The sequence below is a fragment of the Camellia sinensis genome, chromosome 5 (genome assembly GCF_055761805.1).
Source record: "Camellia sinensis isolate YWXY chromosome 5, ASM5576180v1, whole genome shotgun sequence".
NCBI lineage: Eukaryota > Viridiplantae > Streptophyta > Magnoliopsida > Ericales > Theaceae > Camellia > Camellia sinensis.
Genome location: NC_138965.1, coordinates 126,926,001 through 126,945,102, shown reverse-complemented (window position 1 = coordinate 126,945,102; position 19,102 = coordinate 126,926,001). Strand labels below are relative to the sequence as shown.

General features: G+C 37.2%; 1 protein-coding gene across 2 annotated transcripts in view; it reads right to left on the bottom strand.

Moving 5' to 3' along the window:
* Positions 1-18,665, bottom strand: part of SPPL4 (SIGNAL PEPTIDE PEPTIDASE-LIKE 4) — a 29,774-nt gene extending 11,109 nt beyond the window's left edge. Inside the window, exons 1-9 of one of the 2 annotated variants that reach the window (XM_082869761.1) lie at positions 18,265-18,665; positions 16,679-16,837; positions 15,495-15,606; positions 14,261-14,380; positions 13,913-14,064; positions 13,611-13,793; positions 11,936-11,970; positions 2,407-2,569; positions 1,774-1,827 (exon numbers count right to left, since the gene is read on the bottom strand). In XM_082869761.1, coding sequence (XP_082725887.1) covers positions 1,774-1,827; positions 2,407-2,569; positions 11,936-11,970; positions 13,611-13,793; positions 13,913-14,064; positions 14,261-14,380; positions 15,495-15,606; positions 16,679-16,837; positions 18,265-18,405 — 1,119 coding nt within the window. In that variant the 5' untranslated portion in view covers positions 18,406-18,665. The remainder of the gene's footprint in view (positions 1-1,773; positions 1,828-2,406; positions 2,570-11,935; positions 11,971-13,610; positions 13,794-13,912; positions 14,065-14,260; positions 14,381-15,494; positions 15,607-16,678; positions 16,838-18,264) is intronic. The other variant, XM_082869762.1, reaches the window with a different exon arrangement.
* Positions 18,666-19,102: the final 437 nt, after the last annotated feature.

Here is a 19,102-nt window from a genome sequence, read left to right as displayed (position 1 = left end):
ACTTATCAATTTGAATATTCATAATCTCAAGGCCCAAAAAATCAAAGCTTCCTCTGAATTCACTTTTTAAATCTGCTATCAAATAGAGATTATCTTTTTCTTCAAGCAAGTTGAAGCTTTCAGGTAATGCGAGAATGGTCCATGGTGTCACATATGTCGTTGATTTTGCATCTTGTTTTTCTGTTTCAGTATATCTGTTTCAAAATTTGATCTTCATTTTGTAATGTTTTTGGGTTCGTTGTTGGTTTAATTTTTTTGGATTTCTATCTATGTTATTGGGAATTGTAAATTTCTCACTTTCCTCCCCTGACTGAGAATCTGAGATCCTTTTCCCCCAATCTTCTTCTCCTCCTCCTTTGTTTGGCAGCCGAGAAAATAATACTTACTGAAGATAGGAGATTGAGATTTGAATTTATTTCAAAAATGGAAATGAACAAATGAAATTTCTGTTTCTTTTCCATTTTTGACACTAGAGTTTTCTCAATCTCAACGCTGAAGCATAAACTAGAATTATCTCTAGATCTTCTGCGAACAAACCCATATTTAGAACCTGAGACCATTCCTAAAATTGAATATTTCTATCATCTTTTGTTTGAAAGAGAGAGAGAGAGAGAGATGCTGATGGAATGGAAGAGGTGCTTTCATTTGGGAAGAAAAAGAAAAGAAATCTTCCTTTAGTTATATCGCCTAAATCTCACAATAAGTAATGATGATGGAATGGAAGTGTCCACCCACCCTCCAGGAGAGGAGGAACTTCAGTGTCGGTGGTGGTGACCCAGACCTTCTCTCTCAGCTTGTTCTTATTGTTCTTCTTCTTCTGTATCCTAAGTTCCCAACCAAACAATGCTTCTCTTCTTTAATAGTTATTATGACAAACAATTCAATTGTTGCTTTTTTATTTTTTGCATTGCCTGGTTAACCGGCTGGTCATTTGCCCGGTTGACCGGTGGTTTGATAAAAAGCCAAATCACTCTGTTGGAGCAGGCGATATCAAATAGAGAAATTCGTCAATTTTTTACGCAGATTTGATGAAATATTTGGTGAACTGTTGGAGATGCCCCTAGTGCACAAGGAATAATGGTGTCATTATTATTTCATAATACTGCCTTTCTAAGTTTTGAGGATCATTTTATTTAGAGTCCAAGTGCTAAAAGTTTATTGCTGCAAAATTTTCATGTTTTGTATCTTCTGACAAAATTTGTGGTTCTTTGTAAGTACTCAGATTCTGATAAGTCAGAACTTGCTATGGTAATAATTCTGTGGAATATTCCTGAGTACATTATACTATAGCATTACAGATGCCTTTTTCATCTTCCTTCGTTTTGTTTTCAAGATCCAGTAACTTCTTAATTATGTTCTAGATTACCTAGAATCTACATGATCTGGATGCTAGGAATTTTTATCTATTAATTCAATTCTACGTGATTATGCAATGACTAACAACACTGAAGACCTCCCAAGATTTGGACAAGATGAAGACTAGGAAGGACAGGTTCAAAAATGACATGATTATCTTGGATTTATAGCCATCATGCATTCAAAGGCAATATTCACAAGTGATTCGTCTAAAGAGATAATAGATTGTTTATTAGTAGTGTTGGATCTACATCTTGGCAAATTTCTTCAAACTTTGATTATTGCATTTCGACATTCTTAAGAATAAAATTCGTAGCCACAAAATTGCCAAAAAGAAAACTACCAGGAACATTCAAAGCAATCCGAGAAAACATCCAAGGAAGAGTAGAATAAGTTGTTGTAAGTTTGTAAAATCACCTTCAGGTTAGGAACACGTATAATCTGGAGAACTGTGATTATCAAAGCAATACCCTGTTTGGAAAGGAAAAAGTAAAATTATTATTATCGGGGCTCATCATCAATTTATAAGTGGCAAGCTAATATACTTGAATATGAATCCAATTACGCAACTGCGGGATGTATATCATGACAGAGAAGTATGCTTCTGTGAAAATATGGGAGGCTAAAGTAGCACCACAAGTAGCAAGTCCATCACATAAGTCTTTGACAAATCTACTGTGTCATTTTTGCTGGCATCATTGACCATAGTCACCATAATTTATTTATTTATTTATTTTTAAGAATTTGTATCACTACATAGATTAACAGAACAAATGCAAAGCATCTCACAGGAAGTGTAGCATAATGCACACAAGGCAATAATGAAAGTAGCAAAACAAGCTCTTAGAATGCCAGAAATGATTAATTCGTGTTCAAGTAATGCATAGTGCTTTGAAAGTCAACTTTTGAATCTGTCTCTACAAACATATTTCCTCTTGCAGAATTACTGAATTTTAGGCTGTCGGTGTTTCCTTTTATTGCGTCAAGATCACACAAGTATGCAGACATAGAATCAAATATTAAACGAGAACAATCGAAATTCATTCTTACAAGGATATCTTGTCCTATCCAAGCACAGGAGTCACGGCGAAGAACTGCCCAAACAACAGCAAATGCTATGCAGAATGGAGAGACAGCTAACGTCAGATATGAGACAGCTCCAAGGAAGGGTACTTTAACAAATGATTCTGCAGCATGCTCAAACCATCTGAAACTATATTTGCTAAACTGTCAGTCCATACTTCTAAATACCTATTACAGACAACAAATCAGCAACTATTTTTTTTTTTTTTAAAGAATAATGCTAATTTCGGCCGAAAGAAACTCAGCAAACTTTATTAAATGAAGGGTCTCGTTAATAATTGCCCTAAGAATGTACAACCATTTTGAACTTGTTAACAAGGGAGGGCCTTAGGGCACTCATTAACAAAATCCTCAAAAGAATAAACATCATTTACACGGAAGAACATCTCTTCTTTCACTAGATATTTCATTAGGGTAATTCTTTTTACACACCTCAGTTACTCTTAGTTCACACCATTATTCATAATTTTTTAATTACAATTTTATCCTTCAATCAAATATCCAAATTGCCCTCATCTCTATTCCATCCCCTTCATCCACAAACCCTAACCTAACCTATTGACAGCCACCGCCGGCTGCCGCAATCACTACCACAGCCCCTGGACTCCAATTGCCTCCTCTCCACAGTCTTCCTCTACTTTCCGCCCTCCAACAGCTTCCTAGACGCCGTCGTCCTAACCCCAACATCACCACACCATTGTCGCCACCGTCGCCAACCCTCGCCATCACAGCCACCACCAACCCCTCTTCCCAACCACGCCGCACCTTCTCCAGCTCCATTGTCCACCCCTCGCCGTCGTACACCTTTATCTCTCCATCACGAACAACTCCGCTTCCCCGTTTGCCATCGTGAACAACTCCACCCCTACCCCGCCATCACGATCCCTCTCCCCTACCTCTCCATCGTGACTTAGGCCTCCTGCATCCTAGCCTCCTCCACCACAGAGAGAGAGAGGCTTAGGGTTTCCAAATCTAGACAATGAAGAAGAAGAAGAGGAAGATAGAGGATGGGCCGGAGAGAGGAGGGGAAGGAGTGGAGGTCGGCGGCTGCTGGCCAGCGATGGGCAAGGGTTTGGGTTAGGGTTAGGGTTAGGGTTAGCATTAGGATTAGGATTAGTTGGAGAAGATGAGGGTAATTTGGTATTATTTGAAAATTAGTGTTGTGTATTGAGACAAAATTAAAAACTTTAATTTGTGTGTAGTGTGAACTGAGCAAGTGGTGTGTACTGAAAGGATTTATGGTGTGTAATAGAATCACCCATTTCATTAATGCCTACCATGCAACACCATATATTACAATATAATAAGTAATGAAAGATTTGGTCCAATGTTTTCATTAACAAAAAGATTGCCGTTTGAGAAAAATTGGTGGTCTAAGCAGCACACTTTTATGAAGGTACCATGACACCAACACTCATCATACACACCTTAACACATTTCAGATATATGTCCAAACGTGTCCTAAAACTTTTTAATTTGTCAGAACTAGACATACTATGGACAGACACTTGGGGGCATCCATGTCTATTGCTTGGGCACATGAAATGAAACACATATGGGCCTAAGCACAAGTATGAAGAAAATAACCTGGAGGCAAAGATTAAAATTAAAAATTAAAAAAAAAAAAAAAAAAAAGTGAATTTACATCCATTGATCACTCCTTTAGGTTTACTAATTCAGGATATCTTAAGGCCTAAAACTTGTAAACCGTTAAGCTATGAAGCACCAACACTTCAAAATAAGTGTTATAGCACTGTTGGACACATATGAGACACGAACACAGTAGGGATACATATGGACATGCCACATGGAGTGTATATTTTTTAATAATTTTTTTTGGGGTTTGGTGTGTCCGTTTCTTAGTAATTTTTTTTTAAGAGACACAGTGGAGACTGTTAGAATAAGAAATTGTTAGAATAGAATTGGTTGTATTCTTATTCATTCTTTTTTTGATTACTCAGACTATGCCTGTAATTGCTCAATTATCAATATAAAAGGGAATAAAGTCTAACTCATTCCCTAACTCTTTTTCTTCTCTAAAACTACATGGAATCAAAACCAAAACCCTAGCCCATCCCTCCTTACCTTTCTTCTCCTTTGTCGGCAATCCTCTCTTGAGTCCAGGAGTCTCGACAACAACTGTAGATCCTTCGACAGCCAGTCTCTGACAGCCACCGTCGACCCTCACCCAACCCAAACCAGCCTCCGACAGCCTTGCCCAGGCCTTCAGCAGTTCACTTGGGCTCCCCGACAGCCTATTCGGCTTAGGCGATAGCCCCTCTGGCTTCCTAGGGGCCTATTGGCAGCTCCACTGGCCCTCTTGGCCTCTATCGGCTTCTCGGTATCATTGTTTCTCTCCTCGCGACTATCTCCTGTAATGGTTTCACCCTAGACTTTGTTTAAAAAAATAAAAAAATAAAAAATAAAACAACAAAAAAGGAAAAAAAAAATGATGATACATTAAAAAAAAATAATATATATTCTTTTGCTGATCTCTTTATGGTCATATTGTTTTCTATTTCTCCACCATCTTCTGAGTTTGTGATTGGCCCTGGGTTTGAAGGTTACTGAGTAGCATATTCATTGCAGATTTCACTAGTGAATCCGCAATCTCTCAGCCACCTAAGAGCGAGAGTTCCCTTATCCCTTCTACTATGTCTGATAATCTCAACCCTAGCCTTAAAATCACCACTTCTCTATTCAACGGTCAGAACTATCTAGCGTGGTAGCAGAATCAGACTATTTTCTTGAAGAGCAGAGGGAAGATGGGATATGTTGATGGCAAAATCTAGGCACCCCTCACCATAGACCCGAGTTATGATCAGTGAGAGATCACTAACTTCCTTATTATGGGTTGGTTGATACATTCTATGGTCCCGGAGATTGGAGAGGGCTATCTCTCTATGGACACTGTACAGGATATTTGGGAGACCGTGACTACCACTTACTCTCAGAAGGGAAACTTCTCACAGGCTTTCGAGTTACGTCGGTACAAGGTGAGATGACGATCCTCCAATATTTTACCTTCCTTAGCAATAGGTGAAAGCGACTTGATCACCTTCAGGATTACAAGTCTATCTGTCCCACTAATTCTGTTGGTTACCGGACATTTGTGGCGCAAGAGAGTATGATCCGGTTCGAAGCAGAATACTTGGCATGGATGTGCTTTCTTCTCTCTAAGAAGCCTTTGCTTTTGTGCAAAATGAGGAGAGTCGCCGCTCTGCGATACTTCTTTCTACTATTCCTGATCGCTCGGCCTTAGTTTCTGCACCCCCCTCGCGATGGAGACCATGTGACTCGTGGTTCTCGTTCTTCCTCTGAGAAGGATAGTCTTTTCTGTGACTACTGCCGTCGACCTCGCCACACACAAGAGACCTGTTGGAAGCTACATGGGACTCCTCCTTCTGGCGGCCAAGAAGACCGTCCTAGTACTCGAAGGGGTAGGTCTGGTCAGTCTAGAGGCCGAGGAGCCAATGCTCGGGCACTTTATTTAGACACTGTTGAGCTATCATCTTCTTCTCCAGTTGTCTCCCCTGCTGTTGATGTTTCGGGATTATCTGCCTCGGATTTTGAGATTGCTCTTCGCCACTTGCTGGACCATTGAGCCTCCACTTCTGCTACAGGTGCTCCCTCTTCTTCTTTTGCCCATTCAGGTAACTTGGCTTCCTCCCCCTGTGCATTGCTCTCTCATACGACTGTACCATAGATTATTGATTCAGGTGCTTCCGATCATATGTCTGACTCCTCTAATTTATTTTCAGAGTATAACCCCTCATCAAGTCAGGAAAAAGTGCGTATTGCTGATGGTACTATGTCCTCCGTGTCCGGGAAAGGTTTAATTCATGCTACCTCCTCCCTCCCTTTGTCCTTTGTACTCTATGTTCCAAATTTTGGTGTTAATCTTTTGTCTTTGAGTCGTATTATCCGTGACTTAAATTGTAGCATGACATTTTTTCCTGATCATTGTCTTTTTCAAGACCTCATTATGAGGAAGAGGATTGGCAGTGGTAGCGAGGAACATGGTCTCTACATTCTGGGTCAGATCAACAAGCTAGCTCACTTATCTATTCAGTTACCATCCACCAGGGGAGACATTTGGCTGTGGCACCGTCGCTTAGGACATCCCTCATTTTTATTACTTTAGCATTTATTTCCTTCTGTTTTTGAGAAAAATAATGTGTCAAATTTTCAATGTGAGTCTTGTCAACTTGGAAAACAACACAGAGCCTCTTTTGCTCCTTCTCTTAATAAAAGTTTAGTTCCATTTTCTTCAATTCATTCTGATGTATGGGGTCCATCTTGTTTTGTGTCTTTGACCGATAAAAAATGGTTTGTTACCTTCATCGATGATTATTCTAGGGCCACTTGGGTCTATTTAATGAAATATAAAAGTGAGGTCTTTTATATGTTTCAAAACTTTCATAAAATGGTTTGTACTTAGTTTGGGGTGGTTGTCAAAATTCTACATTCTGCTAATGGGGGGAAATATATTGACTCTGGCCTTGCAACTTACTTTGCCACTCATGGCATTATTCGCCAGACTTCATGCACTAATACCCCTCAACAAAATGGTGTTGCAGAACAAAAAAATCGCTATCTCCTTAATGTCGCCCGTTGTCTATCCTTTGAGATGCAGGTTTCTCGATCCTATTGGGAGGACGCAGTTCTCACTGCCGCTTATTTGATTAATCGTCTTCCTACCCAAGTTTTTCAAAAACAAACACCTCTTCAAATTTTGTTCAGGTTTACCCCTTCTGGGTTCTCCATTCCTCCTAAGACTTTTGGCTGTATTTGCTTTTATCAAAATCATTTACCCACTCGTGGTAAATTGGATCCCAGGTCTCTTAAGTGTGTTTTTCTGGGTTATTCTGCCACCAAAAAGGGTTATAGGTATTATCATCCTCCCACTCGCAAATGATTTCTCTGTGGATGTTACTTTCTTTGAGTCTCAACCCTATTTTCCGACCCCCCGGTATCACAGTCATCCCTTCAAGGGGAGCCTTGGTGTGACGAGATTCCTATTCCTATTAAACAGATAGCGGATGATGAGCCAGCAGTTGTTGAGGAAAAGGAAGCAGACAAAGTTTATATCAGGGACAAGGACAGACAGCAAATCATCTAGATACAAGAGACTACTTTTCTTCCTCTACTGCCAACTTCTTCTCCGGATGAGTGTCCAGAGCAAGGTTTTGAAAATCGGACCGGCCGGTTCGACTGGTTGAATCGTCGACCGGTCGGGGTTCCGGTCCGAATGGACCCTCTAAACTGGCCAGAAATGAAAACCGGCGTTTTTAAGGAGAACCGAAAAAACCGGCGGTTGGACCAGCGAATCGGTCGACCCGAAGCCGATTCGCCAGGTTGATCCGGATCAGAAATTTTTTTTTTTTTATTTTCTTTCTTTCTTTCTTATTTTATATATATATATATATATAAAATATAAGAATATAAGAAAATTTTAATTTTAAACTCTTTTTCAAGGGTCTCCTCTTGTGAGGAATCCCATTAAGAGCTTGATGAAATTATTATGAAAGTCTTCACCTATTTATAAGAAAAAAACTCTTTCAAAAAAATTCAAGAAATCCATGTGGGATTCAATCAAATGTATTGGAGGGAATATTGAAAATTTGATATCCCTCCAAAATTTTTGCTCTCCTTTCAATCAAATTATTTGAATTAAAATCATATGGAGGGAATATTAAATATTTGATTTCATCTTCCAAAATTGAAATTAATAATATTTTTAAATATTATTATATTTTTCAGTAAAAAAAATATTAAGACAAATATTTAAGATAATTTAATATTTTTAATATTTTTAATTTATAATTTTATTACTTATATTTTTAATTAAATATAATTTTAATATATTTATTACGTCACAGTTCAATTCCGATTCAACCCGACGGTTAAACCGGTGACCCGTCCACCCAATCCCTTTTTCAGTTCGCTCACCGGTCCGGTTTTTAAAACATTAGTCCAGAGTCACCCATCTCTACTGAGAGTCCAGATAATTCTGATTCTAGTACTTCTATTCTTGCTTTTTTAGATATTGATGTTCCAATTGCTAATAGAAAGGGGGTTAGGTCATGAACTCAGCATCCTATTAGTAATCATATCTCTTATTCTCATCTGTCTTCCTCATATAAAGCTATGTTGTCTTAAGTGTCTTCTGTGAGTCTACCTACCAATTTTCAGGATGCTCTTTCTATTCCTGAATGGAAACATGCCATGATGGAAGAGATGAAAGCTCTCAGCAAGAGTGGCACTTGGGAGTTAGTGGAGTTACCTAGCGGCAAAAATCCAGTTGGGTGTAAGTGGGTGTACACGGTAAAACATAAAACAGATGGTTCCATAGAACAATACAAAGTAAGACTGGTTGCTAAGGGCTTTATTCAAACTTATAAGGTGGATTACCAAGAGACATTTGCACCGTTTGCTAAGATGAATTTTGTGAGAATTTTACTCTCTCTTGCTGCAAATTTGGATTAGCCCCTTCATCAATTTGATGTGAAGAATGCCTCTGTTTATGGAGATCTAGCAAAAGAAATCTATATAGATATTCCTTCTGGCTTTGCAGATGCTAAGTCCAACGGTAAAATATACAGCCTCCGAAAGTCATTTTGTGGGCTAAAGCAGTCTTCTAGGGCTTGGTTTGAAAGGTTTACTCAAGCTATACTGAAATATGAGTTCAAGCAAAGTCAAGCTGATCGCACATTGTTTGTAAAACACTCCTCACATGGTAAGACCACAGCTCTTATTGTCTATGTTGATGATATTGTTCTGACAGGAGATGATGTTGAGGAGATTCCTCATTTGAAAGAATACTTAGCCAAAGAGTTTGAAATCAAAGATTTAGGCTATTTGAAGTACTTTTTGGGCATTGAAGTAGCTCGGTCCAAGGATGGCATTTTCATATGTCAGAGGAAGTATGTGCTTGACTTGCTAAAGGAAACTAAAATGCTTGAAGGTAGACCATGTGATACACCTCTAGAACCGGACCAGAAACTGAGTGAGGATCAAGAGGGAAATCCAGTGGACAGGGGGAGATACTAGAGACTAGTGAGCAAGCTCCTATACTTATCCCACTCACGTCCAAACATTGCCATTGCTGTGAGCATAGTGAGCCAGTTTATGAATGCTCCTAGAACTTCTCACTTGGAGGCTGTTATGAAAATCCTGAGATACCTGAAGTCTTCTCCTACAAAGGGTCTCAATTTCTCAAAACATGGCCATCTTAGTATGGAGGCATTTACTGATGCAGATTGGGCTGGATCAGTCACTGACAGACGATCAACTTCCGAATACTGCACATTTGTGGGTGGCAACCTAGTTGCATGGCAAAGTAAGAAACAAAATGTGGTGGCTAGATCTAGTGCCGAAGCAGAATTCAGGGCTATGGCTCAGGGTGTGAGTTACTATGGATTAAACTATTGTTAGGAGACTTGGGAATCCATTAGACTGACTCCATGCGACTATTCTGTGACAACAAGGCCGCAATCAACATAGCTCATAATCCAGTTCAGCATGATAGAACTAAACATGTGGAGATTGATAGGCACTTCATCAAGGAAAAACTCACTAGTGGCACCATATGTATTTCATTTGTGAAGATTGGGGACCAACTAGCTGATGTTCTCACCAAGGGACTAGGGAACAAATCCTTACATCGCATTCTCAACAAGCTGGATATGAGAGATGTCTTCGCACCAGCTTGAGGGGAAATGTTAAAATAGGAAATTGTTAGAATAGGAAATAATTGGTTATATTTTTATTCATTTCTTTTTCGATTACTCAGACTAGGCCTGTAATTGCTCAATTATCAATATAAAAGGGAATGAAGTCTAACTCATTTCCTAACTCTTTCTCTTCTCTTAAACTACAGGGACATGACAAGGTCATGCTTCAAGACATGGGGTCTTGTTTTAATTTTTCAAAGGTTTTAGTTTTGTTTTTCTTAGTTCGGATTACAGCATGTATACATGGATGGCACCCTTTTACTCATCATTTCAATAACTTTTAGAAAGAGGGAGTTGAGTCTAAAAGAATCACAATTAATGAAAGGCTACACAGTCCCAGTCAAAACAGTGAAGAAGTGTGTAATCACCAAGAAAATTCCATATTCTCTATGTGTTGATGTAAAATGTAAATAATCACAATTGAAGACCAGCACATTCCAGTAGATCAAAGAAATTTTCTTCAGAGGGAAAGACGAGGACCAGGGAAGTACGAATATGGATATGAGATACGGTGATACGAAGATATGCCAAAATCTGAAAAAGTAAGATACGGATACGGCGAGGATACGTTCGTAAAGTAATATGCATGAAAATAAAACTTAAAACAAATTTATAAATAAAGAGAGGAATTCCTATTAAATAAAGAAATACTAACATTAAAGTTCCTAAAATTAAAAATTTGGTAAAGAAATACTTACATTAAAATAGTGTGGGGAAACCAACAAAAAAAAAAAAAAAAAAAAGTGGAAAAAAAAATCAAATAAAGCAACCAAATAGATGAGGGGGAAAAAAAGAACGAGAGCAGAGAGAAAAAAAACGTAAGAAAGAGAGAAAGAGCGAGAGAGGAGTGAGAGACAGAACGACAAGAGCAAGACAAGAGACAGAGAGAGTGAGAGAGATAGAGAAAGAGAAACGAGAGTGAGAGTGAGAGTGAGAATGAGAGAGAACCTGTTGTTGTATATAGCTTTTTGCTTCGATTTGTCTTCGAGAAAGAGAGAGAGAACCTACTGTGGTCAATCAAGAAGAAGGAACCAGATTTTGCTTCGATTTGTCGATTTGAGCTTCGGATTTTCTTCTCCCTTTTTGTTGATTTTGGTTCGTGCGTATATGTCTGATTTGAGGATCTGATTTGTATTTTTTTAATTTAATTTCTTCTATTTATGGTTTGACTCACAAAAACGTTTTCAAAATTACATTTTCTGCCCCGCCATATCCCAACAGTATCTGAAACGTATCCCCCACATATCCGAGCCATATCCGAAATTCAAAAAATATATTAAAAAAATTTGGGATACTTTCTGGCCATATCCGAGCGTATCAAATGCGTATCTGTATCCGATACTCATACGCAGCCTATTTTGGAGTATCCGTGCTTCATAGACGAGGACAGATCAATGTGCAAAGTAAAATATTTTTTTGATCAACAACAAAACAAAATTTTATTAAAAAAGAAAAAAAAAAAAAAAAGAGATACAAAGGAGGACAAGGAGTCCTCAAAACAAGAAACTAGAAGAGAAAGTTAGAAGTAAAATATAGCTAGACATGCATATAAAGTGCATTTAAAAGATTTAAAATAATAACAATAATAAATAAAAAGGAAGAAGAATAATCCCATCACAATTCTGTCATGCATGTATATTCTCTTAAATGCACAGATAAATAATAGCTAGACATTTTTCTTTTCCCTCTCAACAAAGCTTAACCCTTTAAAAGTGACACATTACACTATTGTGCTTTGAAAAAGTCAATACCACACATACCTTGATAACAAGGCCACCAAACAGGTTTGTAAACCCTGCAAATAGAATGAGAATACAAGGTTCAGCATTCAAAAGAACGAGAAGAAAAAATGAGATGAATTGAGTTCACCAGCTCATGTCTTGTTTCAATGGATGTATTCTGAACTCTGACAAGCAAGCATGTTAATATGAAGTGAGGTTCATAAAGTATATGAGGCTCAGGTCCTCAGGCTCACTTCAACACAAGTCCAGAGAAAGAACACCTTGAGGCTCAAACCTCTAAGGGCCCATGTCACAAATAAGATGTACATGAGTTTAATCCCAAACAGGAGACACGCTTTACAATTGAGGTATATGCAGCCTTTGAGACCATAGGCTACAATATCTGCCTGACCTATTTTCAGTATGCACAACCATGTGTAACAATGGACACAATTGTGATGAGTACTACACTGGAAACTTGTTGAACAATAGTGAGCTGGCCGTAACAATATATATATATATACACATACACACACAAATACTACAAGAAATTTGGGTAGGTTAGAAAAAATATGCAAGTCTATATACGGGAGAACTATGTTACACGGACTCGGCACTTTGGGGCGAAGTACCCGTGTCGACACGACACGACGCGGGTGCAAGTGTGGGATCTATGTCGGATTCACCTCTTCTCTCTCGAACACGGCTCTTTACAAACGACAAAAGAAATGAAAGATGAGAGAGCAAGAGAGAACCTAGTTGCCGTTCGAAAGGGCGAAGACATCAGTCGCCGACTTCGATCCCTCTGGTCGCTGCTTCGACAACTTCGACTACTTCGACTTTCGCTCGATGCTCGATCTCCTTCTCTGTCTTCTCTCTCGTCTCTCGATCTCTCTCTTCCTCTCTTCTCGTCTCTCGATCTCGATCTCGATCTCCCTCTTCCTCTCCTCTCTCGATCTCAATCTCCCTCTTCTTTTGTTGACTTCTCTCTTCTTTCTTTTTGTCTTCTCTTTACTCTCTATGTTCTCTTTTCTCATATTTTTAATTACATTTATATTATATAATATAAATTACATTAATATGATAATATATAATATTATTCATATTATATAATCTTATTCACCCAAAAAAGTTCTATCATATAATATATCATAAATAATATAATTTTTATGTCTAAAATAAAAATAACTTATTTTATCATATATAATATAATTTATTTTATATCTATAATAATTTTTATAAATTTTATTTATTATTTATATTTTATTTGTTTTTTTTTTAAACAAAATCTGTTATTCCTTAGTTTTTTTTTTTTAACTCATCTTCATATAAAAATATATTTTTAAAAAAAACTATTTAACGTATCCTCGTACCCATATCCAAATTTGGACCCATATCTACATATCCTCAATTTTTAATTTTGAAGTATCTGACCCCTAGATACACATCCGCATCAGATACCCATATCCGAGTCCGTGTAACATAGAGAAGAGGTAGATGTTAGAAAAGAGGAACAAGACTTTATTCGGCAATTACTAGGATTACTCAGGGAAACCTGTCTATAATTTACTAACCACAAATAATAATACTGGCTTGCTTAAAACTAATTAGACATTTGGTTTTCAATTTTTTTTAGAACAAGTGACCTTAAATATTCTTTAGTATATTGTGAGCATGCATACAAAAAAAAATGTAAAATGAAGAATGGACACACCTCTGCCCCTCCAATGGCAAACAGAACAACCAGGATCTCAATAAACCAGAGTGACATTAGTTTGTAAAGCATGACCAAGAAACACGAAGCAATCACAACAAAGAGGATTGCTGAAGTTGTGCTGATGTCGACCACACCGCTAGAACCAGTGGCCTCCGTGCTTAAAACTTCATCCGAAGCATCCTACATAAACAACCTCAAATCAAGAGAAAACAGTGGTATCTTGCAACTATTCACATCTTGCAAATGATAAACCTTCTTTAAGATAAGGTTATGTATATGAGAAGGTATTGGATAATGACCTTTAGGAGTTTGTCTTGCTCAATGGCTGCTTCTTTGGCACTCCATGCAGACCAATAAGAAGCACATAAGATAGTACCAACAGCCATAAGCCACAGAAACACTTCAGCTATGTCGACTGGTGGGCGCTTTGGAGAGTATAGCTGCACTGTAACTGAAGAAATGGGCATGTATAAGTTATGGTGGAAAGAAACTAAACCAATGCATACAAATACAACATCTGGTATCAATAACAAGAGAATAATATCATTTAAGACAAGGAAGACACATTGTTAATAGTGTTATTAATTCAAACATATAATTAGTTATTTTTTCCATTAATCTTTGAAACCATACAGAATACACCTTACCACTTAAGTTGTTCATTATACTTTTTTCCAAGCTTGTGCCAGCATCTTGTGGGAGCATGACAGCAGGTATGCCTATCTTTACATCAGTTTCATTGACTTCACAGACCATCTTGAAAAGTTCTGCAAGAAAAGAAAATAATAATATGTAACAGATGAAACATAGGTAAAGAAGTCTTGACTTTCACTCTGATTAATCATAATCATCATCGATAAACATTACACGGAGACCCACACCCAAGTGAATTCAGCAGACTTCTAAGGAGACTGGAAGCATATAAATAATAGCAATGGCGAATTTGAACCTCATCCTTCGAGATTTGGCGTATATTTGTCCTATTTGTAGCAGCATCAGGGAAAACCCTAAGATTCTATGGGCTAGTCAAGTCTGATCCATGCATAATATCATGAAAAATGGATACAAACTTTTGATACATAGTACTGGCAATAGGTCTGAAATGGTATCTAAAACTATCAAATTTAGATATCTGTGCATTTTTGGGAAGTAGCCTCCTTCCTTCTTACGTGACTTCCAATTCGACTCTTTTTCTCCAATTTGAAACACTTCCTCTTTCTTGCCATCCCCATTTAAAAACTGCGCCCCAGCCCCCACTTAACTAAGACTAGAAGAAGAAAAAAAAAGAAAAGAGGTACGTTGCTTATTATATTGAGGAGATAAAAACGTGTGCAATTGATTTTCCCAATTGCTTATTAAATTAGACAATACAAAGATGAACATTTTATTTTATTTTATTTTTTGATAAATAAACAAACTTTAAAAAGATGAACATATTATAAAAGCAGATAAATTATTCTTATTCAGGGCATCCTCTTGGGATACAAATGTTCTTTGTAGTAGACATCAAGGGACTATTGAAACCATGACATTAAAGTAGGGATAACTCCTGCCCCCATCATCTCTTCCACATTGACACCTTTTACTATTGGTTGAAATATCGACCAGCAGAAATTAATTATTTGACCATGCACTATTGCCTTTTTAACTTTTAAAAATCCCATGAAAAACTAAAGAAATTGAGCACCTTTTGGTACAAAGATCCTTTTATGAATACCAATGTGGATCCATTGTACACAAACATGGAAAAAATTACCCAATTGAAAAATAATTACATATTATTAATGTCCAAAATCTGCACCCACATGAATAAATCAACTCTTCGACTTCATTAATGGACCAAAAATTTGAAGAAAATGTGAAGCACAAAATAAAAAATACCTGCACGATTGTTTACAATGAGGATGGCTGAAGCACCAGCGTCATCTGCAACATTTGCCTTGGTTGTGAAACTGCAGCCACCCCGGTGCACAAGGATGACCTCACCCGTAAGCTAACAAACAAAAGGACACTTGAATTACAAGCTTGTGATATAACTTGCCAAATCCTAAAAGAAATAGGATCTAGAATAGATTGTCTTGGCAATTTCCATACCACAAAACTTGGTCTTGGGAATGTGTTGCAATGGGGCTTGGTAACTACACTGAGTTTTGTGAGTGTTCAAGTTAAAGAATTAGATCAGCAGTTGAAACCATTACTCCATTACCCACACACTTACAAGTGCATTTCATGTAGATTATTTTCTTAGGACACCTCTGTTTTCATAAGTGCACCAATTATGTTGTTTTTCTAGCACCATTTTGTGAGTTCGCACATTTCCAAAACCAAGGGATTGATAAAAGATTGATTGGGGATCAATCTCCTGTACTGGATTGCTGAGGGATCAATCCCCACTCGAATGGATCAATCACTAGCACACACCAGAGGGATTGATAGCCACTTTAAGAGATCAATCGCCAGTGGGATAGATTGCCGATGCGGCCCATAACACGTTTTTAATCCAGCAAATCAAAGGAATTTTGTGGTTTAAACAGAGCCGTCAGAGTACAAAGATCAAGGCAAGGAGTTTTATAGTGATCAAGCAAATCAAAGAACACTGACCAGGTCAGGCCAAGCTCATGGAGCGGTGGAGAGGATTTCAGAGTTAGATGAACTGGGGTATAGTTGTAATATCTTACATGTGTCATGTAAACTTTTGATTTGTTTAGTGGATTATTTGAGGTGTTGGGACAGTGGTTTTTCTCCCTCTTTGAGAGTTTTCTTGGAGGGTTTTCCACGTAATCCCTGAGTCTATTTGTTGCTTTATCATTCTATGATTTATTTGATCACCCTTGATTTGAATTAGAATTTTTAATGGCTGGTAAATCTCACAAGTAAATTAATTTTTAGTGATTGGCCAATTCACTCCCCTCTAGGCACAATATATTCAGACTCCAATATATCACTAATGCTTTGAACTCACATGATACATGCTATGAACTGAAATGATACATGCTTCAAACATGATGCATCTATGAGAAGAATTTGAGTGGTCGATGTAGAAACACAGTAAAAACAAAGAAAACCTTGTTTTTGGGTTTAGTACAACAATCAGATGGATCTGCAAGGACAAGTTTAGTTTGGTTGGCATGCTTCTCCTTCGATTCCAAGGTAGGGCCAAAGCGAGCACCAACCCCTACATATTCAGCCACTTCATTACCATCAATATAAGTCGGGACTTTCACCTACCAAATAGAATCAAATTAAAACTTCAGCTGAGAACTGCTTTGAGGAGTATAAAAGGCAAAAAAAGCCCATCATTAGAAACCACAGAGAAAAGAGGTCGAATTGTAGACGATGTAAGAAAGAAGCATCATCTGGCAACAACTAATTTCCATGTAAGAAAGCTTCAGCATTTATGATCTAAAATTCCTATATCTGATGCCAAAACTTTGCCCCAACACATGCCATTTTATCAAACATGCTCAATTTTCTAAATCGATCTGTTGTACATACATAACTTAACTACTCAACACATTCATGCCAACTAGCAAACAAAAAATATAATTGTTGTACATGCTGACTACAAACCACAGCTCCACAAAGGAGCATACAACATGCCAATTTATCGAAATAAAGATATAAGAGGGAAAACTATCCGCAATAAGGGGACACAAAAAAGATTGTTTCTAACATATTGATCAACTCAAACAGTCTTTGCACTGAAATACAAACAACTGAAGACTAATATCCATCAAATCAACCCCCTAAAAACAATTTTTTCAAATAAAACTCACATGGAACAAACCCAATTCATTCAATCATTCAATTATGTTCTCCATTAAAATAAATAGTATAAAAAATAAAAACTAATTAGCATCATAAATGACATGAATTAGCATTCAGGGCACCAATAAATAAAAGGGAGAATTTCAACACAGTGGACAGATAAAAAAAAAATTACAAAAACATGTAAGGTGCAAGCCAGTGCAACCCATCCATGGTTGTGTAAAATTTTATTTTTTCTCCCACTGGATGTAATTCTCCCTAAATAAGGGGGAATTTCAAAACCCCAAATCTTACAAAACCCAATAAGAAAAATTACAAGAAAATATAGCCCCCCAAAAAACCTGCTTCGACTCAGCTAAATTAACTCAAAATCATACAGTACGTTTTTCCAGTTTCTTCCATCACGACCACCACAATCACCATCATCTTAGACCATCTAAACAAACTGAGCTCAAAAAACTAGTACATATACACATAGATACATACATACATATATACATTCATATAGACTAGTCTATACATACGTACGAGTAAAAAAAAAAAAAATTTGCATAAACAGGATTGATATTTACCAGTACATATACAGTCCAAGTAAACAAAATAAAAAAACGAAACAATCCCCAAATCTTACAAAACCATAAAAATTAGTAAAATTATAGGTTTCTATTAAGCGAAATGAACTCAAAATCATACTGTACGAATTTTAGTTTCTTCAATCACGACCACCACAATCACCATCATCTCAGACCAGCTAAACAAATTGAGCTCAAGAAACCAATACATATACACATACGCATACACATACGTACATACATATATACTTGTACATTCATACGATTGAAGAAACAGAAAAGAAATTTACAGAAACAGGATTGAGACTCACCAGAACGAAGTTGTTTTCGCAGCCAGGCCTCTTCGGTGCTACATCGTCCTGGTGAACTATATCGCCGGCGTAAACAACCGGCGTAGAACAGAACAGTAAGAGAAGAAAAACGGCAGAGAGAGCTGAATTGGAGCCCATCATTACAATCCGAGGGTTTCTCTCTCTCTCTCTCTAGAGATCGAAGTGAATTAGGGTTTTAATTTCTGTCTGTCTGTCTGTCTGTCTGAGGACCAAAAAGCAGAGCAAAATGGAGTTGGAGATATAGGTATAGATATAGAGAGAGAGAGAGAGAAAGAGAGGAGAGAGAGAGAGAGAGAGGTAGATAGATATATATCACCGTACATACATGTCTTTGAGGGTATGTCGTCATGAGAAGAACGCGGTGTTGTAACTGTTGATCTGGTTTTCATGACTTTTGTTTCTTCACTGATATTCACCACTCGCAGTCGTGGTTGCGTCTACTACACGCCCCACTCAAAAAGTGGTGGATGATGTGGAGCCTTTTTTATTATTATTTTAAATTTTGATTAAAATAATTATAAAAAATAAAATAAATATTACATTTAAATTATAATTATTTTATTTTCTCTCACACATCCAACTCATTTTTCACATTATTTTATGAATAAATTATCTTAACCGTCGTTGAATTTTGGTGAGAACACAGACTTCCTCTTTTTTATAACTTTCAAGATTTCATTTTGTATTGTATAATATATTATATTATATTTGAATGACAAAGGACGTGAAATTTCTAGCATTGAGAAAAAAAATTTAACAGTAAAAAATGATGGTTAGATGATTTGTATAGTCGATTATATTTGTTTATAAAAGTAAA